The 20,468-nt window shown below is 35.5% G+C and overlaps 1 protein-coding gene across 2 annotated transcripts in view; it reads left to right on the top strand.

Annotated features, from left to right (window-relative positions):
• fbxl17 (F-box and leucine-rich repeat protein 17) overlaps positions 1 to 20,468 on the top strand; it is a 706,116-nt gene that overhangs the window by 59,797 nt on the left and 625,851 nt on the right. For both annotated transcript variants that reach the window (XM_059969495.1, XM_059969496.1), the window contains exon 5: positions 1,108 to 1,239. In XM_059969495.1, the coding sequence (XP_059825478.1) occupies positions 1,108 to 1,239 (132 nt within the window). The remainder of the gene's footprint in view (positions 1 to 1,107; positions 1,240 to 20,468) is intronic.

The raw sequence follows: 20,468 nt of genomic DNA, 5'->3' as shown, positions 1-20,468 counted from the left end.
CAGCCAGAGGTTTTGAAGAACCTGTGAACGCCACACTATTGTTTAATGATGGCAAAAAGGATCCGTTAATGAATTGCAGGTCAGTTAGTTTATCTTTGGTGACCAGGTTATTGGGATCTATTCTAAAGGAGAGAAGAAATCTTCAAAAATGTACAGATTTATATTTTGTGACTAGAAACTTGTGATCAAAGGGGTTTTGCAGAACCTGGAACTCACCATACCTTCCCCCCCCCCAGTATGACAGAATGTGGTTTGGAGTGTAAGGGAAGGTTAAGCCTGATTAACTTAATTCAGTTTCTGAGGTGTGTTTCTGAGTTCAGTAAAGCTGTTCACAATGCCCCTCTAAGCAATAAAATCCAAGAGGATCTAAGGTACAAATTGGAGCCAAAGTAATCTGATTTGCAGGAAACAAAGAGCTTATTTTGCATAAGAGCTTGGAACTCACCTTACTTTTTTTGAATCATTGTAGGGGCAAAACAAAGATGTTGCTAGATAATGCAAAAATTGGTAAAATTTATTTTTTTCACTAGTTATCTGTAAGTTGTGCTGGTGTACCAGGGGTTATTCCTAATTGTTCTTTCAGTGTGTTTATTGTATAAAGTTAGATCCAGTTGTTTATAGAGGGATATAGAGATATGTTCAAGCCCATTAGATTGGCGTCAATAAGCATAGCATAGTGGGCTGAAGAGTCTTTCTGTGCTATGTATCATAACTTAAAATTACACAGATAAATGATACTTGTCTAGTTACCATGTTTATGTTATCATTAAGATCTACTTAATAAAGTTCTCATTTGATCTGAAAAAAATAGCATAGAAGGAAAAGTGAGCCAGGCATTGTGATTTGAGTATTTCCAAAATCACCGCAGTGATATTCCTTAACATTGGTTAAATGCAGTCATGGAAGTGATTACTTTGACATAAAATATTATTTTGGCTTATGGTTATGTGATCTTTTTAAAGTTGTGGATTTATTGTATTATTATTTACATGCAGTTAAATAACCACATAGGTTAATTGAAAAGTGTGAACTACAAAGAAAAATATATACATATGTTATTAGGTATAAATTTGTAATATTAAAAATAAATTCTCTAACTTCTTGTAGCTGGGAGAGAAATGTCCTGAAGTCTTGGATATTCATTTTGGTCAATGTTACAAGATCACAGATGAAGGCATGATGGCATTGGCACGTGGCTGTCCCAGATTGCAGAAAATCTACATGCAGGAAAACAAACTGGTATGTTCAGATTTCTGGGCTGAGGACAATATCAGAGCATCCACTTCTAAACCTTCAGGAGAATTGTTTTTAGGTTTAGTGTGGTAGCTGTTAGCCAACATATAGAGTTGGCATTTTTGATTCAGAAATAACCTTCACTTAGATAAGAATGGTTGTAGTTAAAGACTGTTTTTAACTCACTGATGTCCCAATTCTAGTCTTAGAAATGGAAGCTCTGACAATTGATAGAAAAGTCATATTTTAGGAAATATTGTAATGTTCCATACAGGACAGTTCCTTTTTCATTTCTGTTAATGTTGTGGTTGACCATCACTTAATCATATTTTGTGAATTTAAAATCAGTAAACAAACAGTAATAAAAATGAATGTCCATAGAATTAAAAGTGAAACCTCTGTCATATGCACATGTCTGGTTCATGAATGGTTTTCAAGGTCAACATTCCTAGCCTCACTTTATTGATAATGAATCACCTTCCTCATCATCTGTATCCTGAGCACTCAACAGGCTAAGCAGCATCTGTGGAAAGAGAAACAAAATTAATGGAGTGGTTGCTGACCCTGGGCCAGATAAATTATCATGTTGTCATCGATGTCTTTGGCTGATTTCCAAAAACTGTTCTCTTTAATAACCACTATTCCTTCATGCCAAGCACCTTCAGACCCTCCTAGATTAACCCAAAAATACATTCTCCATGTTGTGACTTCTATCACCAATACCATTACCAAAACTGATCCTTGAAGACATAGTGGTTGGACTGGTCATGAAGCAGTGTTGCAAATATCAACACAAGGATGTCTAATACTTCACATTGTTCTTACAATTATAATTGATTCTTGCACAATTGCCCATGATGGCAGAGGCCACTACCATTGATTGTAGAAATGAAGTTCTGTCATCATGTTATGTGTGGATCATTTTGTGAAGTGGACGTTGAAATGATCAGAACTGAAAGCAATAGATGATATGTCAGAGCAAGTGGGAAAGTGTTCTTGATTTGTGTTGGAAATCTGAATGTTTCAATTGATCAAACCTGTTCAATTGTCCAGTGAAATTTTGTGAAATGAACTGCAGGGATGGAAGTGCTATCCAAGTACAAACTGGTTTAGTTTTGGAATTAGAATTGTGAAAAAAAAATCTCAGTTTTATCTTAAATGTAAAATTAAATTCCCTTATCTGATTTAGATTGAATAATTTTTTGTCTTTGTTGATGTTTTATTAAGTTAGCCTGTTCAATAACTATTCATCAATCTTTGCAAGTTAAATTTCCCTTTTAAGCACTGACTAGTTTCAGTAGAAGTGAGTGGAAGGTGAGGTACTGTTCAGTTAAACTTGAAATAAATCCTCAAGAAAATAAGAACAGGGATAGGTGACCAACTTGCCCACTGTTCGATGTAATCATGGCTTATGTCAAATGCTCTTCAAATATCTTTATCTTGCAAATATTTATCGGTCTTGACCTTAGGTATATCTATAGATCTGTCCTCTACTGTATTTGGTGTAGGAAGCGGGAGATACTCAGTACTGGTCAAATAAATTTCACATTTGTCATCTTTAAATAATTGGCCCCATATTTTGTAGCTATGTCCCCTTACCATTGTCTGTCCCACTGATGAAAATATCTCAATATCTACCTTGCCATCTCCATTGGAAACTTGAATAGGATCACCCCTCATTCTTCTAAGCTCCAAGGAATGCAGCCCCAAGCTGTCAGGCTTCTCTTGATAGGACAGCTCTTTTATCCCTGGCATAGCCTTGTATCTCCTTTGGACTTCATCCTTTTTTAAGGTCAGGAGAACCAAACTGTGAACGCTTTTTTTCTAGATGCGGCTTTGCCAAGCCCCTGTACAGCCAATAAAATGTCTGCTTTCTTAAATCCAACTCCCTTTCCAATAAAGGCCAACATACTATTTATCTTAATTAACAAATGAATCTGCCTGCTAATTTTTTTGTGATCACGGAACTTTAATTGTTTGCAATCTCTTTTCCATTTAGATAGTAATCTGCTTTACGATTCCTCCCACTCAAGTGCATGGTCTCACACCTCCCCACTTTAAACACTGTTTAGCAGACATTCACTTAATACCTTACTTTATCTATATCTTGATTTAGACTGACAAATGTTCTTATCACAACATGAACTTACATTTTTGTATCATTGGTAAACTTGGAAACCTCACATTTTGTTCCTTCCTCTGGGTCATTTATGTAAATAGTAGATAAATAAGGGCCAAGAACTGATGTTGGAAATTATTAGAATCATCGAGCACTACAACACAGAAACAGGCCACTTGGCCCATCTAGTTCATGTTGAACTGTTATTTTGCCTAGTCTTTGGACAATACCCCTCCAAACCCCTGCTCTTGCATCTAGTTACAACTCCCCAGCCTGAAAAGGATCCAACACATTGTGATGGCTAGTTTTCAATACATGGTAACATATTTCTTCTAATGTCTAGGGCTCTTAACATAAATATTATGATTAATACTGTTTAAAAATATCAAACCATGGGATAAATAGTATATGTCTCTGTTGGTAATCATGATACGTCAGAGCAAGTGGGGAAAATCTTCCTGATTTATGTTGGAAACATGAATATTTTCTGAAGGCTGTCTTGGACAGGATAAATTTTGGGTATTTTGGAGTCTTACAATGATTTTTACCTCAGAATTATGTTATGTAAGTTTTTCCTTTATGGATAATAAACAAGTATATCACTTTATGCTTTTATTTGTGTTACACTGGGAAAATCATATTTTAATTGTTTTGTGCTGTAGAGTATGATTACTTTAACATCTGTGAAGATTTGGTTCTATGAATGATGTTTTAAGAAAAATACCTTGTTGCAAACATATGAACCTGATCAAATCCTTTTGTGCACTTTGAATATTTGTCATTTCAGAACAAAATTAGAGTTAACATTTATAAATTAATTATTTGGTTGGAGTTGATAAGGATTGCCCATTTTTCTCTAAAGATCGCTTTGAGAAGTGGGGAACTGAAATTTAATTGCCATTCTTCAAAATTCAAAGTAAATTTATTATCAAAATAGATAGATGTCACCATTTACAATCATGATATTCATTTTCTTGTGGGCATACTCAATAAATCCACAATAGAATAATAACCATAATAGAATCGATGAAAGACCAAAACAACTTGCACATTCAACCATTGTGCAAAAGACAACAAACTGCCAATACAAAAAGAAAAAAATACTAATAATAACTATTGAGAACGTGAGATGAAAAGTCCTTGAAAGTGAATCCATGGGTTGTGGGAATATTTTAATGATGGAGCAAATCATGTTGAGTTAAATTATCCCCTTTAGTTCAAGAGCTTGATGGTTGAGGACTCCTGAACTTGGTGGTGTGAGACCTGAGGTTCCTGTATCTTCTTCCCAATGGCAGCAGCGAGGAGAGAGTGTGATGTGGGTGGTGGGGATAGCTGATGATGATGCTGCTTTCCTATGACAACGCTTCGTGTAGATATGCTTAATTCTGGGGAGGTCTTTACCTGTGATGGATTGGGCCATATCGTCTACTTTTGTAGGATTTTCCCTTCAAAGGATTTGGTGTTTTCATACCAGGCTGTGATGCAGTTAGTCAATATACTCATCACTCAACGTCTATAGAAGTTGGTCAAAGTTTTAGATTTCATGCTGAACTTTCACAAACTCTGAAAGAAGTAGAGGTGCTGCCGTCCTTTCTTCATAGTTGCACTTATGTGCTGGGCCTAGGACAGGTCCTCTGAAATAATAACACTGAGGAATTTAAAGTTGCTGACCCTCTCCACCTTTGATCCTCTGATAATGACTGGCTCATGAACCTCTGGTTTCTTCCTTCTGAAGTCAATAATTATCTCCTTGGTCCTACTGATGTAGAGTGAGAGGTGGTTGTTATGGCCCTCAGTGAGATTTTCTTTTCTTTCTTTTTCAATCTTTTTATTAAATTTCATATATAAAAAAAAACAACACATAATAATGAATAGATTACAGATTCAATAAACTTGAGATTACATTAGTAATAGGATAATAATATCCTATTAAAACATCCATCAACAAAAGGTACATAAATCAATCAAGTCTATATAAATATATGAAAAAAAACAAAAATAATCATCAAAAAAAGAAAAAAAAATTGAGATTATATATGAGAAAAAATATATATTGAAAAAAAAATACTAAACTATAACTAACATGGGCAATAATAGTACTTTATAAATATATGAAGGTGTCAAGAAAAGAACTCCGGAACTCCATACCTGAACAAGGATAAGTAGAGAAAAGGATCTGAAATAGGCCAAATTAATTCATATGAAAGTGTCGAATAAATGGTCCCCAGGTTTCTTCAAATTTAATTGAAGAATCAAAGATAGTGCTTCTGATTTTTTCCAAACTCAAATAAGAAATAGTTTGGGAGAACCACTGAAATGTAGTAGGAGGATTTACTTCTTTCCAGTTTTGTAATATAGACCTTCTGGCCATTAATGTTACAAAGGCAATCATTCGTCTGATTGAAGGAGAAAGCTGATTGCCATCTTCATTTGGTATACCGAAAATTGCAGTAATAAAATGGGGTTATAAATCGATATTCCATACTGAGGAAATGACATCAAAAATGTCCTTCCAATAGTTATGTAAAGTGGGACATGTCCAAAACATGTGAGTCAATGAAGCCACTTCTAAGTGACATCTGTCACATTGAGGATTAATATGCGAATAAAATCGGGCAAGCTTATCTTTAGACATATAAGCTCTATGTACAATTTTAAATTGTATTAAAGCATGTTTAGCACAAATAGAGGAGGAATTAACCATTTGTAAAATTTTTTCCCATTTATCTGTTGATATATTACATCGAAGTTCTTTTTCCCATTCTTGTCTAATTCTATCCGATATTTCTGGCTGTATCTTCATAATCATGTTATAAATAAAAGCTACTAATCCCTTCTGACAAGGATTAAAAGTAAAAATCAAATCTGAAAAATCCGATGGAGTTGAATTAGGAAAAGATGGAAGAATTTTATGTAAGAAATTTCTAATTTGTAAGTATCTAAAAAAATTAGATTTAGGTAATTCAAATTTGTTGGATAGTTGATCAAAAGACATCAAAGTACCTTCAAAAAAAAGTTCACGAAAACATTTTATACCTTTCCTTTTCCATATACTAAAAGCTTGATCTGTCAATGAAGGTTTAAAAAAAAAATTACATAAAATAGGGCTGTCCAGAGCAAAGTTTTTCAGATTAAAGAATTTGCGAAATTGAAACCAAATTCGTAGTGTATGTTTAACAACAGGGTTAGATATCTGTTTATTGAATTTGGCTAAATCAATAGGAAGAAAAGAACCAAGAACGGAAAATATAGAATATCCCTTAACCTCACTACATTCCAAATTTACCCACTGTGGGCACACAGGTGAATCCAAATCTAGTTTCCAGTACATTAGGTTACGGATATTATTCGCCCAATAATAAAATCTAAAGTTAGGTAAAGCTAGACCACCATCTTTTTTAGACTTTTGTAATTGCCTTTTGCTTAACCTAGGATTTTTATTTTGCCACACAAATGAGGAAATTTTTGAATCAATATTATCAAAAAAAGATTTAGGAATAAAAATTGGTAAAGCTTGGAATAAATATAAAAATTTCGGTAAAATCATCATTTTAATAGCATTAATCCGACCAACTAATGATAAAAATAAGGGAGACCATCTTGTAGTAAGTTGCTGAATTTGATGAAGCATAGGTAAAAAATTCAGTCCAAATAAATCTTTATATTTCTTGGTGATTTTTATACCTAAATAGATAAAGTTATCAGTAACAACTTTAAATGGCATCCTATCACTCAATAAAGTTTGCGCGTTTAAAGGGAATAACTCACTCTTATCTAAGTTTAACTTATAACCAGAAAAGCTACCAAATTGAGCCAACAAGGATAAAATAGCAGGAATAGACCTACTAGGATTAGAAATATATAACAACAAATCATCAGCATAAAGCGATAATTTGTATAACTTCTCATTACGGGTAATACCAAAAATATTAGGAGACTCACGAATAGCAATAGCTAAAGGTTCTAATGCAATATTAAATAATAAAGGACTTAAAGGACAACCTTGTCTCGTACCACGAGATAATTGAAAAAAAGAGGATCTATAGTTATTTGTAAGAACAGAAGCAACAGGTTTATAATATATTAATTTAATCCATGATATAAAATTAGGACTAAAATTAAAGTTTCTCAATGCATTAAATAAATATGTCCATTCAACTCTATCAAAGGCTTTTTCAGCATCTAATGAGATAACACATTCTGGGGTTGTAGGTGATGAAGTATAAATTATGTTAATCAATTTTCTAATATTAAAAAAGGAATACCGATTCCTAATAAAACCAGTTTGATCTTCTGAAATAATCTGTGGTAATACCTTTTCTAATCTAATGGCTAAAATTTTTGTAAGAATCTTAGAGTCTACATTTAATAATGATATAGGGCGATAAGATGCACATAAAGTAGGATCTTTATCTTTTTTAAGAATTAGAGAGATAGTAGCTTCATAAAACGATTGAGGTAATCTCTTCTTAACAAGCGCATCATTAAAGATTTCACATAGCCAAGGAGAAAGCAATAAAGAAAAAGTTTTAAAAAATTCTACAATAAAACCATCAGGACCAGGAGCTTTCCCTGAATTCATTGATGAGATAGCCTCTCTTATTTCATCCATAGAAATAGGAGCATCAAGCAAGCTACAATCTTCATCTATCAGTTTAGGAATATTCAAGTTATTAAAAAAATTATCCATCGTAAACCGGTCACCGTCAAATTCTGATTGATATAAAGATTTATAAAAATCTTGAAAAGTGTTATTGATTTCTTTATAATCAGTAGTTAAATTACCGTCTTGTTTACGAATTTTAATAATTTGTCACTTAGTCGAAATAGCTTTTAATTGATTAGCTAACAATTTACCAGTTCGATCACTATGAATATAAAATTGAGCCCTAGTCTTAATTAATTGATTCTCAATTGAAGAAGATAATAATAAACTATGTTCCATTTGAAGCTCAACTCTCTTCTTATAAAGTTCTTTGGTAGGAGTAACGGAATAAATCTTATCAATTTCTTTAATTTTATCCACCAATAAAGCTATATCTGAATATCTTTGTTTTCTTTTACCAGCGGAATATGAAATAATTTGTCCACGAATAAAAGCCTTGAAAGAGTCCCAAAGTATTCCTTTGTCAATCTCTTCATTATAGTTTGTTGAAAAAAATAAGTCAATTTGTTGTTTTATGAAGGTAATAAATTCTGGATCTTGAAGCAAAGTAGCATTAAGTCTCCAAGATCTAGTATTGATAGAAGAGTCCAGAATCTTAATAGATAACTTCAAAGGCGCATGATCCGAAATAGCAATAGAATCGTATTTACAATCAATAACATCTGTTAATAAACGATGATCAATAAGGAAATAATCAATTCTAGAATAACTATGATATACATGTGAAAAAAATGAAAATTCTTTATCTTTAGGGTTCAAAAACCGCCATATTTCAGTAATTCCAGAATCAACCATAAAAGAATTAATAAGTAAAGCTGATCTATTCGGAAGAGTTCGAATAGGTTTAGATCTATCCATCGAAGGATTCAAACAACAATTAAAGTCTCCACCCATAATCAACATATATTCATTCAAATTAGGAAGAGAAGTAAATAAACGTTTAAAAAATTCAGGACAATCAAAGTTTGGAGCATAAATATTAACTAAAACAACTTTCCGATTAAAAAGTGAACCAGTTATCAACAAAAATCTACCCTGTGGATCAGAAATAATTTCATAATGTGTAAACGAAATTGAGGCGTCTATAAAAATAGACACACCCCTAATTTTAGCGGTACAATTTGAGTGAAATTGTTGACCTTTCCAGAACCTAAAAAAACGTTGATTATCCTCCCTCCTAATATGGGTCTCCTGTGCAAAAATAATATTAGCGTTCAATCTATGGAATACTTTAAATATTTTTTTACGTTTAATCGGATGATTTAAACCATTAGTATTCCACGAGATAAAGTTAATAGATTTATCCATCATACCAATATTAATTGTGTGTATCATAAAAGGTTAAAAAGACACATAACCCACAATTTAGGAAGAAGGAAAATTGATTCAGGAGCAACCGGAGATCCTGACACCTCAACAATATTAACAATTTAAAGTCAGCCCATAAACTAAAAGCAAAAAAATAAAAAGCAAAAGCATGAAAAAAGATCCCTCCCCCCTCCCCCCACCCTTTGAAAGAAAGCCAAGCGGCAGGCGCATAAACTAATACTAATATTACCCCCATTTCAAGATGGCAGCTCCATAAGAAAATTTTTTTTAAGAAAAAACTATATAACACCCTAATTAAAATATAGAGTTGCAAAAAAAAATATATATATATATATACCTACATATATATATATACATACACATACACACACATATCAGACAAGTCAAAAAAAACCTAAAATAGTAAAACCAGAAAAATCATTAATAAAAAAAAATGAACATTAAAGTTTAAAAATGTGATACACCTTTAAAAAAGAAATTCCATATTCAGATACAAAGATGACGTTTCACAAGCCAAGACTTATGGGAAGAAGAAACGACATTTTGAGAAAGCCATATTACAAAATATGAATATAAATTCAGCAATCTAATAAGAAAATTTAGTAAAAAAAAAGTTATCAAAATAGAATTTTTTTTTAAAAAAAAGATTTAATAGACACTACAACATATATAAAAAAAAAGACTAAAAAAAAAGAATTCAAAGCCTTTGTTCCATTTCTAAATACAGGCAAGCAAATAAACGCTTATAAAAAGTAAAGACTTATGGGAAGAAGAAACGACATTTTGAAAAAATAATTCATTATTACAAAATACAAACGTGTATAAAAAAGGATATTATAAAAATTAAAACAGCATCTATAAGCAATAATAATAGTAGTAAAAAAAAAGACCCAGACCCATAGTTCAAAATAAAAAGTTATAACCCAACTTCCAGGGTTAAAACTTAAAATGAAATGGCATCCTCTCTCCAAAAAAAAATCTTCAATGTAACTCATAGTTCAAGTTGCACTAGAGGATCGATATTCTTCAACAAATTTCTTCGCTTCTTCAGGAGTGTTAAAAAAGTGTAAACTGTTGTCGGGCAGCACCATTCTAAGCTTCGCTGGATACATTAAAGCTTGTTTAAATCCAATCGAATGAATCTCTGCCATCACTGGTTTAAAAGCGATCCTGGCTTTCATTACTTCATACGAATAGTCCTCAACAATTCGAAATGAGTAATTTTGGTAGGAGATCATACCTTTTTTACGAGCTAACCGAATTAGAAGCTCTTTCTCACGAGGATAATGAAGGCGAACAATCACCGCTCGTGGTTTATCAGACACAGACGAAAGCCTCGCAACTCTGTGAGCGCGGTCGATAACAGGTTCATTTTTCAAACCTTCACCACCGAAAATTTCCCACAGTAATTTAGAGAAAAATTCAGTTAAATCACCGGACTCAACTTTTTCGGGAATTCCGATGATGCGCAAATTCTGTCTGCGAGAACGATTTTCAAGATCAGTAATTTTAAACTTATACTGATCTAAAGTTTTAGCAGTCGACTCTATCTTCTTCTCTAACACTTCAATTGTACGTGCTTTTTCACAAATTGATTGTTCAAGAGTCGTGATCTTATTTCCAAGCTGCTGAACCACTAACGCCTGCGACTGAAACTTAGTTTCAAGCGATTTAACAACTCCTTCAAAATCGGATATTTTCGTAGTAATCCTCCTTTCCAAACTTAACAGTTTACTGTCCAATTTACCTTCTAGTCTGCCTTCCAGACCCGCAAATTTAGCATCCAGTTTATTGTCCAATTTACCTTCCATACCCGCAAATTTAACATCCAGTTTAATGTCCAAAAGACCAGAAATTGCGTCGATGGATACAGGATCCTTAGCCGATTTCTTACTTGTAGCCATTTTAGGTTTGACAAGATTAGATCAACTATTATTTTAGGAAAAAAGGGTCAATCAAAGGTAGCAACTCATATGATTAAGTTCGAAAAGATCTAATTAAAGGGTGATTATAGTTAAAAAAATAAAGAGCGCCTAAAAGGCAGATGCTTACGTCGCCATCTTGAAACTCCACCCCCAGTGAGATTTTCAATCTCCACCCTATATGCTAAGTCATCACCACCTTTGATTCGGCCTACAACAGTGCTTAAAATGCTGTTGAATCTTCTTTAATCATGAGTTGCACTCCAAATTTCACCAGATTTGGATACATCGATTTCAATTAATCTTTAAAGAAACTAGAAGTGGGATTTTTGTGTACTTAGGTAGTGATTGATTATTTAAGTTATGGTAATTCATTAGATGAAAGGAGATCATAGTAAAATCAATTTTAATCTTGGAAGAATTTTAGCAAGGACCACTGAATGCTGAGGCTTCTAATTTTAAGATTCTAATTGATTTAATTATGAGAACTGTCCATGAAAAATTAAGAAGTGTTAAACCTGATTCTAATCTTTGAAGTATCTGTGTTGGCAAATTGCATTAATGATATGACAGAAGCAATCACTTTTCTTAGAGGCAGTACTTCAATATTTTGCTGCCCCAAAAGAAAACATTCATGTTGTGTAACGTCTCAAGTTTCCTGCATCACACATAACTTCATCAAGAAGCTAGTGTTGTAGCCAACAATAAACACTTATTTATTTAGCTATACAGTATAGTTTGTAAAACCACTTTCAAATCTTTTCTCAAATATTTGATCTGTATCTTAGAAACCATATTGTTAATTTACTGCTGATGTTTTCTGATTCTTAAGGTTTAGATTATGTTTTGATCTGAGGAGAATTATTTTACTAAAATGAATAAATTCAAGAACTACAAAATGCCTTGCAACAGACACAAAATGTTGGAGGAGCTTAGCAGGCCAGGCAGCATCTATGGAAAAGAGTAAATAGTCAACATTCAGGGCCAAGACCTGATGAGGATTCTTGGCCCGAAATGTCGGCTGTTTACTCTTTCTATAGATGCTGTCTGATCTGCTGAGTTCCTCCGGCATTTAGTGTGTGTTGCTCTGGATTTCTGACATCTGTAGATTTTGTCATGTTTATAATTTACTCCAACATGCTTTGTGATATTTCAACAAACTTTTAAATCACAGGCAGAAAGATAAACATTTCAAACCTACTTACAAATGAGTGAGAGAAATACATTTATATCATTTAGTGCCAAATAATTAATCAAATATGAGATTTGGTATTGGAGAAAAAAAGGCTCTTAGCCATTTAAAATTTAAACCATTTTTGATATCTTTATCATAAAAGCAATTATTTTACAACAGTTGTGTTACTGCCACCTCGTGTTGTCACTAGAGATTTGTAATTAGGTTTGAGAATGAGTAACTGCCTTATAATGTAAGCTTCAGGAATAAAATGTACGGTACAAAAACAAGTGTTTCTTCGCATTTTGTATACTCTATCAGTGTGTTTTGTAGTACATTATGCAACACTACAACTTTACTAATTTCATCATTGAATTGGTTCTGTAATGGGAAAAAAATGATGTATTATGTTTAAAATAATGCTGACTAAAAGCTTTTCTATGGGATAGTAAGCATTACATGAAAAAGTAGTGAATTTGTTGGCCACAGCAGAAAAGAAGATAAGAAAATAGGAGTAAGCTGTTTGGCCCCCAAAACCTGCATGACAATTCAATGTGATTATACAACCTGCATGTGATTAATGTGAACAGTACAGTGCAGAACTAGCTCTTCTGCCCATGATGTTGTCCCAACCTTTTAACCTACTCTGTCAATCTAATTAATGCACATAAAAGGAGCTCAGCAGGCCAGGCAGCATCTATGAAAAAGAGTAAACAGTTGACGTTTCTGGCCAAGACCCTTCATCAGGAAAAAAGAAATGAGAAGTCAGTGTAAGTAGGTGGGGGGAGGTGAAGAAGTAGTACAGGGTAGAAGGTGACTAATTGGGGGAGGAGGGAGGGGTGAAGAAAAGAGCTGGAAGTTGATTGGTGAAAGAGATAAAGGGCTTTCAAAAAATTACCTGCTTCCTCTTCATTCACCTCCAATGACCTAGCCTCCTGGTACTGGAAATTTCAAAGATTCACATTCGTCTGTAAAATGAATCCTTAGGCACCTTAATTTTAATTGAACATCCCCTGATCTCATAATCATGTTGTCTTATACAAGTTTCTTCCACAAGTGGAAACATCTTGCTTGGATTAGAGGACATTAGCTACAAACAGCGATTGGATAGGCTGGGTTTATTTTCCTTGGAATGAAGGAGACCAAAGTTTGGTCTCTTAAGAGATAAATAAAAATATAAGAGAATTTGAACAGAGTAAATCTTTCTTCCCCCATGGTAGAGGTATCAAAAACAAGTGGTCTTAGGTTTAAGGTGAAAGGAAGAGTTTTAAAGGGTATTTAAGGGGAAAGATGTTACATAGAGAGTGTTCAGTATTTGAAACTTGATGTCAAAGAATGAAGCAGAGACAGATAGGAGCATAATGTTTAAGATTCATTTATATTGGCACTTAAATAGCAAGTAAGAGAAGGAAATAGATGTAATTGAGACAAATGGGATTGGTGGAGACGGGCAGAAGTGTATGTATTGACATAATGGGTCGAAGAACCGTTTCTGTACTGTAGAACTCTACTCCTCTATGTAGTTAATTATTAGAAAACAAGTTAGATGTTGGAGCTCCATGGAACTCCTCATGCAGTCAGATTCAAGCACTTTTCAGTTGACTGCTTGGCTGAAAATGTGTCCCACAAGCTGTCTTACATTTTTTTTTACTATAACTGTATCTGATGTTACGTGAAACGTATGTTGGTTTCTTCAGGAGTTCAACCCTTATTGTAGCTACCAAGATTTTTAAATATATCCATGGAAGCCTATATTGTTTGCTTTGATATTGCTTGCCATTTTTCTCTCAAAATCAATCTTCCTCCTCCTATTAACATTTTTAGACTCTCACTGCAAGTTCTGTAAGATTCTCAGTCTTTGATCTCCCACTTTACCACTTTACCACTTTCTATATTCCAGTCTTTAATATTGTCCTTGACTTCTGTTAACCATAGATGGCTCACTTTTCTCCTGCGATCCACCTTTCTAATTAGGTTAAGTTTCTGCTGAGTATTAAGAACTAGCTATTTAAATATCTGCATTGCTGATCTGCTGATCCACTGATCATCCAGCCTATTTACTCAGTCCACCTCAGATAACTCTACCTTCATACCACTGTAATTGAACCTATTTAAGATGAGGATCTTGGTCATGGGCCCTAGGTATTCACATGCAAACTTTATCCAAAACTTTATCACATAAAATAAGATGTATTAATTTTCTTAGGGGATCCTGAACCATTTTTTGTTATCATTGCTTGTTAATTATACAATTATCAGAATTAGGATGTAAATGGAATGAAATTTATTTATATAGGAGTGCAGGCAGTAACAAGTGTTTCTGGCCAATGAGCCAGTGCCACCCAGTTTCACCCATGTGGCCAATTAACCTCTTAACCCTTTTGTCTGTTGGAATGTGGGAGGAGCCCGGAGCACCTGGAGGAACCCACACGGTCATGGAGAGAATGTACAAACTCCTCATAGGCAGCTGTGGGAATTGAACCCAGGTTTCTGGTGCTGTACTAGTATTTTGCTAACTGCTGATTGTGTGGCTGGGAGATAGAAATGGGGGATCAGCTGAAATCCAGTAGACTGAAGACAATTATTAGCCTAGGATTAAAAGTAACATAAGAACATAAGACAGAGAAGCAGATTTAAGCCATTTTGCCTATTGAGACTGTTCCGTCATTCAATCATGGCTTATTTATTTCCCCCCCCTGAACCCATTCTCCTGCCTTCTCCCTTTAACCTTTGACACCCTTACTAGAGAGGAGAAGAATGCAAAGGAGGAGCAGGAGGCCTCTATCAGTAGTAGCCTCTGTTGCTAAAGTGATCCCTGAAGCCACACAAGCAGGGGTTTTGCAGGATGTTGTGAAAGATCTGAGGATCAAGGTATTTCGGATGATATTGGTTGGTGCTTCCACCAGGCATGACAATGCTGACAATGCTGATAAGAAGCCAGGCCCACTGGTGGGACATACTGAGGCAAAGGACAACTGAATGGGGGTCCCTTGACCAGGGAAGCGACTGGTATTTTCTGTTACAACTGTGGAGAAGGTGGACATTTCAAGTGGGAGTGTGAAGGACAGAAATCTTCAGAAAGTAAATCAGCAGTTAATCAGAGAAGAAAAGAAGTAAAACTACGGAGGGATCCAGTAAAGGAAAAGGCTGGTGTTTTGGAAAGGATATGTTCCTATATGTCTTAACATACTCGGCAGAGAATGGTGCTCGGAGAAGCTATGCCGGAGGGGATGGTCGGAGGTTCGACGGACTCGGAATCCGCTGCGGTCAGGTCGCTTTCATTGTGTGCTGCGTCTGCCAGACTGAGTTGGGCGGTGCCGTGGAAGTCCATAGCGGAGGTATTCCCTTCTGCTGCCGGCGTGGGATGATGAGTCAATCGGGACCCTGAGGACTTGTGAAAACTGTGTGATGGTTTCTTTCGAACTTACAGTCTTTTAACATCTTTGGACTATTTTTACTGTGCCCATGGTCTGTTTTTTTATCAATTAGGCTATTGATAAAATAGCACAAAACCACTGTTGTAACTATGTGGTTTTGTGTAGGTCTTGTAGCTTTAGTTTTTGGTCTTGTTTTGTCTGGTAGATTTGGAGCTCCTTTCCGGGGAACACGCTAAGATGGTAGCGCGATATTAATATGCAGCAGCCTCTCCGGACTCTGGATTGGGGAATGTCAAACGTTATGTGGATTTTCTGTTGTAGTCTGTTTTGTCATATGCTTTTGTGATATCATTCTGGAGGAACGTTGTCTCATTTTTTAACTGCATTGCATTTGTGGTTTCTAAATGACAATAAACTGAAATCTGAATCTGAATCTATCACTGTATGAAGGCAAATACTAAAGTACAAAACATGATTCCTGAAGGTTTAGATCTCTGATGTATTCATATGAATTGAAGGTGTTTATGCTAGAGCCATGCACAGTTTCTCAAGTTACTTTGCTTTATAGATCATTTTACAGCTGGTATTTGATGCATTTACAATCGACACCAAGCGATATCCTTGAGGTTCGGGGCCTCAGTACTGATGAATATCCATACGATGGTGACTTGTCGTTGAAACTGGAGTTTTCGGAAGCAGATGTTGGGGTAACTGAGACGATTGACACACCACTGTTGATCTGCCCAGATGCAGTTGAAAAGGGTGTTGCTTCTATTCTTGTGGGAACGAATACTCCAGTTGTGAGAAGACTTGTGGGAGCCCAGAAGGAGAGAAATGGAGATAACCTTTTGAAAACTTTGTCCATTTACCCTGTGTTCAGAGCTGCTTTTGAGAAGGTGCAAGTTCCTCCTAAGCAGGATGATGAGCAGAAACAAGGAACTGTGTGGTACACCCAGTCTAAACCTGTCATGTTACACCCGGGAGGAGTAGCTAGAGTGACAGGAACCCCTAAATTTGCCAAAATGCCTAAGGAATGGAAAAGGAAATGAACTGAGAAGATGTTGGTAGGCAAAGTTGCCTTTTCTAGTGATGAGTCTGATGTTGGGATCAGCGGAGGTTGAAGATGTTTGGCAGCACCTGCTTTAACTGAAGGAAGTTCATTTCAGTCATTGCCACTGGAAGACACGAGTGGGGAGTCACCCTCTAGTAGACAGGAAGGGTCACAAGCAGTGGTTGAACCTGGAGGAGCCTAAAATGGGATAAGGAGGTCTCAAAGAGTCAGGAAACCCCACAGATATGCTGGCCTATGATGCACTGGGGCAACGGAGTGTTGGGTGTATACTCCTAGTGAAACATGTCATTTCCTTTTACAAATGGATTGGAGGTCCTGGCATTACAAAATTCTTTTCAAAAGTGTGCTATTAATGATGGCTTGATAAATTACAAAGTCATGAGGACATGACTATTTTTGGTGGGGAGAGAGTATGATGCCCTGGTTAACATTTTTACTGCAATGCTGTAGGTACTTCATTTGAGCAGTCTCAAAGAGTGTCTGTTCTGCTTTCAGGATGTTTGAGCTAAAGATAAGGGGTTGTGATGTTCATGTTTAGGAATGTAGTGTCATCCAATCAGGGTGGTGGAATTGGGAGAAGGCTCTAGAGAACGCTAGGCAGAGAGGATTTTGGTAATGGACTCTTGTGTGGGTTGAGGTCTCTTTGACAGGAGCTGGGAGAAGACAGGAGGGAAGTTGGCTGAAGATCCCATCCCTATTGCAGCAGCTGCTTTCTGTAGATGAATGGCTTGAAGAAGGATGGACTGATATTCCCATTGGGGAGCTTGTTTGTTCGAAATGGATTTCGAGCAATAGTTGAAAGGTGGTCTGTGCTTTTATTCAGACCGTGCCCAGTGCAAGAGTTAAAGACAACTTTAAGATGAGCTCCAACTTATGTACACATTTGACTGGGTTAACTGTAATGGACCCTTATTATTTTTTTCTTTTTCTTTCCTACCAACTGTTCGATAAAGCTGAAATTTGAAAATATACTTTCATTATAATTGTATGCAGTGTACAATCTATTATTTCTTGTTGATGGGTAATTGCAAGTGGCCAGCATTAACAAAGTATTCGCTCAGATCGGGGTCCGGGTTGGTGAGATATCCCAACCTCCTTGTTTTGGTGGGACCCAAGTCATATTGACCCTAGACGTACAGAGTCTGTGAAAGGTGGTTTTCTCACCGCTGAGTCCAGTGGCGTTTTGCGAGTGTCTAATGAGCTGCAAATATAGAAACGTCCAATAAAAAGGAGTTTCATATAAAATAAGTAGATAAAAGGAGCAAAGTAAGACAGGTTTTCATGGGTTTAGAAATCTGATGGTGGAGGGGAAGAAGCTGTTGCTTAAATGTTGAGTGTGTGTCTTTGGGTTCCTGTACCTCCTCTCTGATGGTAATGAAAAGAGGGCATGTCATGGGTGGTGCGAGTCCTTAATGACTGATGCCCCCTTTTGAGACATTGCCTTATGAAGATATCCTTGATGGTGGGGCTGCCCATGTTGGAGCTGGCTGAGTTACAACCCTTCGCAGTTTTTTCCGATCCTGTGTAGTGGCCCCTCCATTCCAGACAGTGATGTAACAATTTAAAATATTCTCCACGGTACATCAGTAGAAATTTGCTAGAATCTTTGGTGACATACCAAATTTTTTAATGAAATATAGCTGTTGGCATGCCTTCTTTGTAATTGCATCAATATGTTGGGTCCAGGATAGATCTTCAGAGATGTTGACACACTCGAATCAGCTCATCCTTTCCACTCTTGACCCCTTGATGAGGACTGACATGTGTTCTTTTATCTTTCCCTTTACTGAAGTCCACAATCAGTTCCTTGGTTGTACTGATGTTGAGTATCACTCAACCAACCAATCTACTGCACTCCCAAATGCCTTCTCATCACCATCTGAAAACAATTGTCTGAACAATTGAATCCTATAGATATATTAGAAGAACTAAAACCCCAAATATTTTGCATGTGCACTGTTGCTTTTAGCTCTGAAGCAAATACATTATTTTTAATAGCATTTGTTACTTGTTAAGAGAGAGACTGGCTGTTCTGCAGTCATATTACTTAGAAGAAACATTTCTTGGGTGATATCTTTGATCTTGTGGAGGGAATATCATGAAAAGAAATTGTACAGAGTTCTCACCATTTTAGACTGCCCTTACCCTTACATTTTCACTACCATTATGATTTAGTATTAAGTTGTCATTTAAAGTGCTGTTTCGGGCAGAGAGAAAAACAGTCAGTGTGCATTAAAGAAGTTAAGTTACATCCAAACCAGTCAATTGAGGTTCAGGTGATGATACTATATAGCAAACAATTTTTACATTTCATTTGTCATCAATCTCTGCCAAGCTTCACTTGAGTTCCTAGTCTTCTTCCTCTGTGTTGTGCAGGCTATCATGCAGAGAAGTAATTTAAGGCAAACAAGAAATAGAAGATCAGAATCTGCAAACTACAGTGAAATCACATATTTTCTCATGAAAGTTCTTTTTTCCATTTTAAGTTGTTTGCAGATGAACATATGGAAACAGAAGTTCCTAAATCTTCATTGCTGGGCCCCTCTCCCACTTTCCACTCTGATTATAAACAATTAATTAAAACAATCTGCTTCTCAAATTTCCAGTCTCTTCTAACTTTATTGCACAAAATGCCATGAAGCAGGGAGGGAGTATAAGATTTTCTGAAAGGAGATAGAATTGTATGGAAATAATCTCCTCCAGACAAGTCCCATTTACAGGGACAATATTGGAAAATGTGTCATAATTTCACAGGCCTACTCCAGTTGATAAGTACAAAAGAGTTACTATATTACACTATTATCACATTTCTTCTTGAATATGCACTAAACCAGATTATGTCAAAGTGTGTTTCTGCCCTGAATCAAAAAGTGGTAAGTTTATTTCAGTGACTTGCTATTTTATAAAACTTTTGAGAGACACTACTGTACTATTAAAGGTTAATTTATGGAAGAATGTGTTAAAATGAACATGGTTTCTCATGACACATGTAGGTAAAATATTTCATGCTCTGTATAAAGAATGGCTGAATGTGGTCTTCCAATGTTCTGGTGAAAATGCACGCATCAATAACATCACTAAAGCATATCAAGGGGACATTTTCTTATTACTGCCTGTTGGCCTTTGTTTGCATTTCAGCTGCAGTGTTTTTTTGTATTGCAATATTAGCTTCAAATGTACTTGATTGTCATTAAAGTATTATGGATGTTCTGATGTTTTAAGAGACACAAGTAAGCTATTTTTTAAATGAGCATCGCTTGACATCTATATAACAAATGCTGTTTTAATTGTTATGTCTGTATTAAGATAGTAGTTAAGGAAAGGTGGATGGTGTGAGAGAATGCAACAATTGAATGATGCCCTGTTCTCATGAGTAAAAACATATAGCGGTTGGAAAATATTTAGGTTGATTGGTAATTTTTGAAGTGGCTGTGGTATTTTGATCTCTGTAAAGTATTGCATTTTGTAGATGGTATCATCTGTGTGCTTTTTAAAAATTCTCATAGTAGAACAGAGAAATTCATAGGCCAGAAGAGGGAGTGTATGTATCAGCAAAGTTCAACAATCAGCAGTGCT

The sequence above is a fragment of the Hypanus sabinus genome, chromosome 5 (genome assembly GCF_030144855.1).
Source record: "Hypanus sabinus isolate sHypSab1 chromosome 5, sHypSab1.hap1, whole genome shotgun sequence".
Taxonomy (NCBI): domain Eukaryota; kingdom Metazoa; phylum Chordata; class Chondrichthyes; order Myliobatiformes; family Dasyatidae; genus Hypanus; species Hypanus sabinus.
Note: the sequence above shows the minus strand (reverse complement) of the source record. Positions and strands in the feature narration are given on the sequence as shown.